This window comes from Eriocheir sinensis, chromosome 39 (genome assembly GCF_024679095.1).
Source record: "Eriocheir sinensis breed Jianghai 21 chromosome 39, ASM2467909v1, whole genome shotgun sequence".
NCBI lineage: Eukaryota > Metazoa > Arthropoda > Malacostraca > Decapoda > Varunidae > Eriocheir > Eriocheir sinensis.
In genome coordinates, this window is record NC_066547.1 from 16,795,793 (window position 1) to 16,804,611 (window position 8,819).

The 8,819-nt window shown below is 44.3% G+C and overlaps 1 protein-coding gene across 1 annotated transcript; it reads right to left on the reverse strand.

Moving 5' to 3' along the window:
* Positions 1-2,215: 2,215 nt before the first annotated feature.
* On the reverse strand, positions 2,216-4,570 carry LOC127009130 (E3 SUMO-protein ligase NSE2-like). Its single transcript, XM_050881918.1, has 4 exons — positions 4,367-4,570; positions 3,492-3,652; positions 3,170-3,278; positions 2,216-2,391 (listed from the first exon to the last, which is right to left on the reverse strand). Exons 1-4 carry the CDS (start codon positions 4,452-4,454, stop codon positions 2,216-2,218), a joined length of 534 nt encoding a protein of 177 aa, XP_050737875.1. The 5' UTR covers positions 4,455-4,570.
* Between the last annotated feature and the right edge of the window lie 4,249 nt (positions 4,571-8,819).

The following is an 8,819-nucleotide window of genomic DNA, read 5'->3' on the forward strand; positions in this document are numbered from 1 at the left end:
GAGTAGCGGGCTTTTTTTTATTAATGTTTGCTTTTTGTGTGCCCTTGAACTGTCTCCTTTGCTGTAAAAAAAAAAAAAAAAACACCACCGCGGCCTGATCAATCAGTGGAGAGGATGATGCCATGGTTTGTGAGGAATTAGTTACCCACAATGGTGTAACACTGCTGTCTGTATGCAGAGGAAAACATTTGCAGCAAGCTAGGGTCAGGGGAAGGTGATAACACCCTACCTACCGTGTGTTAGGGGCGAGGCAGACCAAGTAACTGCTGTCTTCTTGGATGGACCGTGTCACTCTGGGCAAGGTCAGGATGGGTCAGGTTTGGCCCAGTAAATAGGGATCGAAGGTCAACTTAAAAGTTGTCTTGAGGGTTACTATCAAGTTTAAGCTAGTACTTTAAAATCTATTAACTTGATCATTACTTCTTTGATATAAAGTTCTTAAGAAACTAAATGTTAAATTGAATTGAATTGAATTGAATTGATTGAAAAGAACTAAGAAATCCCTTATGTTTGTATGTCTGGAAAAATAATTGCATTATTATTATCTTCACTAAATCAATCCTTCAATCACCAAATCAATCCTCTGCCTCCTTTAAACTCTTCATCTATACTTTATCAACATCAATCCTTTTTGTAAGTTCAAAGCAAGATAAATATACTAATTTGCCTTGCAATTTTTCTTCTAGGTTGGCTCCTTAATTGGTGTGGCCCAGATTCATGCCACCAGGGACAGTCTCTGAGGCCTTGCTGGTCGCTGCACACAACCACCAGTGAATGTTGGGCAAGACTCATGAAGCACAACTGGGACGTACAGTCCTGCCAAGTACGCAGAGGCCCAAAAGAAGCATTGGTACAGTAACCTCACTCAGCTTTCAGCCGTCAGCCTTGCTGTATCTTGAACACTCTCAGGAGGGGAGGACCAAGACAAATGACTGGCCTATATTTCAAACACTTCAAGTGAACATTGTTTGCAGGAGGAGCACCTTCACAGGCTTTTTGTTTCCGCTTTTTTTCCAACCCTAAGGTGCCTCCTTTTCATGCGAAAAAAAATTTGCTTGCAACACCTCGGAGTGCAGAGGTCAATAGATGTCTTACTTTCATTGTCATAAGACCAGCTGAGAAGCACATAGTGACAAACTAAGTGCCATGACATCTTGTTCAACACCATGTAATTAACATATTATTCAGAAATAGTTTTCATTCACATTATTAATGGTGTCAGGTGTTCATTGTGCAAAGCACAGCAAGGAGAAAGTGGAACAGCAGGCAACCACAAAACCCCCACCTCATCCGCTGCCCCAGCCTACCTGCACACCACAGCCAATACGTCCAGAGTAACGGTAGAACAACATGCACCAAATACTTCAGCCACAGGTAGTGAAGCTGCAAGTAATCAGTTTACATCGCTCCTACTTCCTAATCAAGCAGTATCATGTAAAGCTGCTGATACATCAACAATAATTATGTTCAGCATGGCAGCAATGGAAGGGAGGATGAAAAGGAAGAATTAGAAAAGCCAAACAGCAAAAAAAAAGAAGAGTTGATGAGGAGAGTACACTGCCATGACTGTCCAAATCATGAAATGTTGGGTAGCCAACCAGATGAGTGAGTGAAACCCTGGACAACCTCTCTCCATGGCGGACTGGGCTGACGCTGGTGATGATGAGTCCAGCACGTGATCAGACTTTGATGAATTACACACACACACACACATTAGTGTCATTAAAAAAAATGGATTTAATGGCATTTACTAGCATTTATTATGAAGACAATGGTGTACTAAAAAAAAATAGTAATCTGTAAAAGGACATGTCATCTCAAAGGATAACCACACACATTTAATCAAGGGACAGCTGTCTTATAATCCAAGCCACCCCCCACACACACATATCTAACTAAGGTTAAGCTGTCTCTTCAAATCAGGCGCATCCTCAAGGTCGGACAGCTTCATAGGGTCACGGTTCTTGCAGCCCACCATGGGACACCTGGGGAGAGGGAGCAAAAGGAAGAGGGTCAGCAGGAGAGGCACAACATTGGCGGTGGAGTGATCGACAATATTCTGTTAGTGGTGTAGGACGAGGAAGAGAGAGAGAGAGAGTAAAAGAGAGCCTAATGCTGAAAAATATTTCACCTAAGAATTACTGTAAAAAAAATGAATAAATAAACAAAACTAAAACTTTTGATAATGAGGGGAGGGGGGGCCCTAGTCACCCACCTAAACCAGCAGCGTCTTGGATATCATGCTGGTGACGGAGGCGCGGTCATACACGTGTTGGCACTTCTTGTTCCTGACCGGGTCCGTCATCTTCTTCTTGCTGATGGGGTCAATAAAGGATGGGCCGACCTGCACTGCCACCAGCTCCTCCTCACCACTGTCTTCATCCTCCTTTGCTGTGGGAGAGAGAAAGAGTGAGGCTAACTAGCTACCTAACTACTAACAAAGAGGATATGCCCGGGGGCACGTTGCTTCACCTACCCACTGCCTCCACTCCTGACAGTCCCTTCGAGCAAGCTCCAACGCACCTGCCCTATCCATCCCAAGGATCGGTCAACTTGCCAATCATGAGATTAGAGGGCGTCACCTTGGTCTCCTACACTCAGGATTGTCTCATACAGAAACAACCCTAAGAGAAGGATCAACTTCTGGTAGGCTTGTCACATGCCCAGGTAACCAAAGTTGGTGTCCACAGACTAAGCTGAGGTAACAGACCTCATTTCAGTTTCATCGCGTAGTCACTGGTTCGACACAAAGTTGCCCCAGCATTACCCCATGATTCCGCAAATGTATTTGGTACCAAAGGCACCAACACACCTACTGTCAACCACACAAATTATATATGCTGAGAAAATTAATGAAGGCCAAGTAAGTGGAAATCAATAAAGGTGAAAAACTAGTACATGCCTCCATCTCTCATCTCTGTGATGTCCAACAAAGTATGACAAGAATAAATTAATTGAAAATAATTGCAAGTGGAAATAAGCAAAGGTGAAAAACAGCTTATAAATAGCTGTTGTTTTTTGAGTTGGTACAAATACATGAACGACATTTCTTTTAACACTTAGCAGGCTTTCTTTGTATTTTTTTCATTTTGTTGCCCTTGAGCTGTTTCCACTGTTGTAAAAAAAAAAAGTGAGAGGGAGCTTGTACTATACCTCCAAGGCTCTTTACCATTGAATTCCTCCACCTGCTTTCTGAACAACTGAAGACTGGTTGCCTCGGCCACTGCTTGCTCCAAGGGCGAGTCTTGCTCCAGCTCACTGATGCTCTCCTCAACCAACTGAAAGGTATATAGTCTGCTGTGAATGTTTAGGTCACAGGTCAATAATGTGGTCAATATCTTTTCTTAGACCACCTCAAAACCCTCATTAGGTCGACAAAGAACAAGTCTTCCATTTTTCCTTCTTAGACACCCTAGTTCTCTTATTCTTACATTCTCTAGTTTTCTTATTCTTCTATTCTTACATTCCCTAGTAAAAATAATCACCCTTACATCATCAAAGAGGCTGACACCAATCTGTTCTGTGCTCTCATCCAGCGCCCGGTTCGTGGCTTCCTTCACGGCCTGGCGCGTCACGGCCACCTTGTGTTCGCAGCTCACCAGGCCAGTCAGCACATCCTCCATATCCTTGAGATACTTGGCCCTCTGCTCATCTGAAATTAAAACACACAAAACAGGGAAAGTCTACAAGTATGTCTTAAAATGGAGAATCTTGAGATTACCCTTGTCTATTCCACTGCCAGTGACAACTACGGCACAGCGTGAATCTCACCAAACAATGTAACCTAACCTGACCATCAATCCTTGGGCTTGAGTTTGATCCAGTCTTTATATTGACCAAAGGTCCTACCCTGGTATGCATATACCCTCTTTCAGGCTAGTCAATATATGGATGCCTAGGGAAACCTGAGGAAAGTAAATTGGGGTAGACTGGATGTCCTCACCCAGCGTCATGGGTTCCCATTCATCATTGCTATCTGTAACAACTGGATGGGCGACCTCCCTGCCTTGGATGAACTCTCAGTTGACCATATCATTTAGTATTCCTCAGTTTTTAGCAGTAAGATATAAATTATGATGAGGGACTTACACCTGGCTGAGTGGACTGCACAATAGCTTTGTTAAATAAAGTGGTCATCCATCCAGTTCTTAAGGAAATCAAAGGTTCCTATCCACTACAAGGTCAAAGAGGAGAGTACCAAGGTCAAAGATGAGAGCACCGAGGTCAAAGATGAGAGCACCGAGGTCAAAGATGAGAGCAAAGAGGTCAAAGAGGAGGGCACCGAGGCCGTGCACCAACTAGAGCGTGTGGCCAAAACCTTCCTAATGTTACCTAATTCTACGCAAAGTTTATTTCTAGCACTCACCATCGTCGATGTAGGCCAGAATGCCGGCGGTACAGTCGTTGACCTGGCTCCGCGCCTTCTCGAGGATGTTAAAGAAATTCGTGTCCATTGTTTTCTTCTTCTTCGTGCTCGCGGGCGCTCTCTTGCTCTTGCTGTACAGGTGACCCGTTGGAAAGTACAATAGGGGAAAGTACAATATTCTTAGAAAAGTTGTGAGAGAGTATGCAGGAGAGAAAGTGATTGTTATGGGTGATATGAATGCACATACAGGTATGTTAGGTGAACGTATAAATCGGAATGGAGAAATGCTAGCTGAGTTTGTAAGTGAAATGAACTTAGAGAACCTGAATGAAACTGATCTGGCTGAGGGACGTGTGACCTGGAGTGCAAGAAATCAGGAGTCTGCGATTGATTATGTACTGGTAAATGGGAGAATGCGCGAATGTGTGTCTCGTATGTGGATAGATGAAGAGGGAATGATTGATATTGTGTCTGACCATAATATGTTGGCCGTGGAGTGCGGGCTGAATGGTAGAAATGAAATGAAAGAAAAGGACAGGAAGAAGAAGTGGAGACTGAGAGATGTAGGGTGGGAAAATTTTCAGGTAGACTTGAGTGAAAGAAATTGGGAGCCGGGTAGTTTGAATGATGTGGACACTTTGAATGAAAGGCTCGTAGAGAATGTGAGAGGAGCTGCAGTCCAACAGAGCGTGTATTAAGAACTCCCTGAAGCCATTATTCCCACATATAAGCTCATTACGTCATATTGTAAGCCCGTGCTGAAGAGTGATAGGATTTTATACTTTCTGCAGTTTCGTTCACAACATGTGCCGAGACCCAGACCCAGACCAACCCATTAATAACTTGAATGTGACGATGGCTGAGGGACGTGTGACGTGGAGTGCGAGGGATCAGGAGTCTGCTATTGATTATGTGTTAGTGAATGGGAGAATGCGTGAGTGTGTGTCTCGTATGTGGATAGATGAGGACGGAATGATTGATGTGGTGTCTGACCACAATATGCTGGTGGTGGAATGTGACCTGTATGCTAGGAATGAAGGTGAAGTGAAGAGAGAAAGAAAGAAATGGAGGTTGAGGGATGTTAGATGGGAAGACTTCCAGGTAGACCTGAGGGAATTAGACTGGATAAATGGAAGTGTGCATGACGTGGATGGAGCCAATAGTGAGTTTGTAGGAAATGTAAGGAGAGCCGCAACTCGACGGATTGGGTATGTGAGTACGAATGGAAGGAAGAGAAAGTACAAGCCATGGTGGAATGGGGAGATCAGGGATGCTAGGAAGGAGCGAAAGAGGCTGAATAAGGTTTGTAGGAGACTGAGGAAAGAGAGACATGAAAACGTTGAGGCAGAGAATGAATATCAGAATACATGGTCAGAGTATGTAAGGCAACAGAGGGTCACTAAATGGAAGATTAGGGAGGCCAAGGTCAGGTGTGAGAGGAGTGTGATTGAGGCTCTGAAAGAAAAAGGCCTAGAAGGTGGGCGTGAATGGTATAAATTCTTGAGGGGTGAGAGTGTGACTGATAGTGAAACCGTGGAGTGCCTGAAAGTAAATGGTGAGGATATCAGGAACACAGATAGAATGAAAGAGTGTATAAAAGGTTTCTGGGAAGAGATTGGAGGGTTGGGTGAAGTTTTTGAGGTGAGAGAGGGATGTGTAACGCTTGAGAGGAAGGATGCTTGGTGAGCTGAATGAGAGAATTTGCAGAGAGGAAGTCGAGGTATGTTTGAAGAAGCAGAAGAATTGCAAGGCAGCAGGGCTGGATGAGATCCCGTATGAATTGTATAAGAATGGAGGTGAGGTGGTGATAGACAGGATGACTGAGCTATTCAACTGTGTATGGGAGAATGAGAGAGTGCCTCGAATGGAACATGCAGAGTGACTCTGATACACAAGGGAGGACATAAGAGTAAGAAAGAGCTGAAGAATTATAGGCCGATAGCCCTGGCGAATACGGTGGGAAAGATTTTCTGTGCTGTGTTGAATGAAAGGCTGTGTAAGTGGATTGAAAGAGAGAGTGCTGGGTGAGGAGCAGAATGGTTTCGCACAGACAGGAGAGCAGAGGACAATATGTATGTGGTAAATGAGATGATAGAGAGGAAAAGGAAGAATGGAAGTCCGTTGTATCTTGGGTTTCTTGATATTGAGAAAGCGTATGATAGAGTGAACAGGGAGGTGATGTGCAAGGTACTGGAGAAAGTAGGTTTGAGTGATAAGATAGTGCGAATCATTAGGAGCATGTATGTGGATACAAGAGCCAGGTATAGGTTAGGAGCATTAGAGACAGAGTGGGTGAGGAGTGAAAGAGGTGTTAGGCAGGGCTGCATCTTGTCTCCAACTCTCTTCAGTCTGTACACTGAGGAGTTGGCAGCCAGGATGAGGAGAAAGAATGCAGGAGTAAAAGTGGGAGAAGACAGGGTAAGTGTGCTTCTATATGCAGATGATGTGGTAGTCATGAGTGAGTCAGCGGAGGAACTGCAGGAACTATTAGATGTGGTAAATGAGTATGGGAGAGATTTTGGAGTGAAATATAGTAGTGAGAAAAGTCAGATAATGGTTGTGAATGGGGCAGAAGATGAGAGAAATAGGACCTGGAGGCTAGGAGACACAGAGCTAGGGCAAACAGATGCATACAAGTACCTGGGTGTATGGATGAGTCCGAGCGGATGTGAAAGGACAAAGAATGAGAAGATTAGCCTAGTTAATCAATGGGTGGGCCGTCTGGGAAGTGCGGCAAGAATGAGAGCATGTAAGTATGATGTGCTGAGAGAGGTGTGGAAGAGTGTAGCAGTGCCGAGTGTGATGTATGGGATGGAGGTGATTACATGGAGTGAGTTGGAAATGGATAAATTGGAAGTAGGGCAAAATAGGATCGGTAGGTTAGCCTTGAATGCACCAAGGTATGCAGCGGTGGAAGCATTGAGGGGTGATATGGGGTGGAGTACCTTTAGGGAAAGATTTAGGAAGGCTACCCTTAGATACAAAGTCAGACTGGAACGAATGGATGACGCGAGATTGGCACGGAAGGTTTACTTGTGGAGTGTGCATGAGAGCAAATGGATTAAAAACTGCATGAGAATGGTTGGTGACAGTGGTATGCGAGTCAGGTGGGTGAGCAGAGAGGAAGGGAGGCGTTTCTTTGAATGGAAGGTGACTGACAGAAATAGTGAGGGCCTAGAATGGAATGTGAGAAAGTGGAAGAAAGAGATAGACAGTGCAGTGAAAGGTGACGGTCTGAGGAGGTGGAAGCATGTGATGGAGCGAAAGACTACTTTGGAGTGGTACAGGGAAAAGGAAGCCCCGCAGTGTGTCAGCTGGTATGATGGAAGCCTGGGTGGTGATCTTCTCTTCCAAGCTCGCGCGCAGTGTATGAATGTGAATGCAAGAAACTACAGGTGGTCTGAGTCCCGCAGCAAAGTGTGTCAGATGTGTGACAGGGGTGTGGATGAAACTGTCGTGCATGTGATACTGGTGTGTGGGAGGTACCGGAGAGAAAGGACGGAGATGATGAGGGTGGCACTGAGTGAGATGGGCTGGGATGTGAATGGGAGGATTGCAAGGACAGAGAGGGAATGGATGCTGCTGCTGCTGGGACTGAGTGATGAAGCAAATGATAGAATTATAGAAGCCATGAAGAGTTTTCTGGAAAAGATGTGGTGTGCAAGAAATAGGGAATTGGAAGATTTGTAATGGATACTGCTTGTGTTGTTTTATTTTTACAGGGTGTGCCGATACGAAGGCCTGACTCTCCAACGGGTCACCTGTACAGCAAGAGCAAGAGCGAGAACGAATAATAATGATTCCAAGGCCTTACCGCTGTTATTAAGGCCCCGGCAGGACTTAATTGGGGTTTACTAATGACAGGACACGCGATAAAAGGGCAAAGGTGCAGTTAAATAGAGTAATTAATGTTTCCGAGGTGAAACTAAAACTATTTATGTCAGCGATAATATACCTAAGCACTGCAAAAAAAGCCCTATTAATTAAACATTTCGACCCTATCTCTAAATAAATCTAGTTATTGGAGCGGAGAAGACAGTTCCAGGGTCATTTAATTCAAGTACGAGAATCTATTGAGGTGGTAGGAATCATCTCGCAGCCCAAAAATAGCTCGCAAAGGGGGCTTGAAACTGATTAATTTTCAATATATCACTCACTGCTATCGTTTAACTGTCCCTTTGCGACTTCAATACACTGCAAATACATCAGATAAACACTTAAAATCAGTAGAAGGCTTTAAAACAAACACATAGGAGATTACATAGGAGGAACTACTCTGAGCTGATACTCACTCCTGAGGTTTGGGCAATCTAAACGCTTATATATAGATCACAGGTGGTTAAAGAGACATAAATCAAGGCAAATTAAGACGTTTTTTGCTGTCTTTACCCCATTGGACATGTGTAATGGGTAGTGACGCGACTTATTTCCCCGAAGAGGTATTTCTCGCACA

Coding starts and splice junctions, on each gene's coding strand:
- LOC127009130 (XM_050881918.1), bottom strand. CDS start 4,454: ATGGACACGAATTTCTTTAACATCCTCGAGAAGGCGCGGAGCCAGGTC. Junction 3,279..3,491: donor GTGTCAGCCTCTTTGATGAT/GTAAGGGTGATT, acceptor TATACCTTTCAG/TTGGTTGAGGAGAGCATCAG. Junction 2,392..3,169: donor GCAGGTGGAGGAATTCAATG/GTAAAGAGCCTT, acceptor TCTCTCCCACAG/CAAAGGAGGATGAAGACAGT.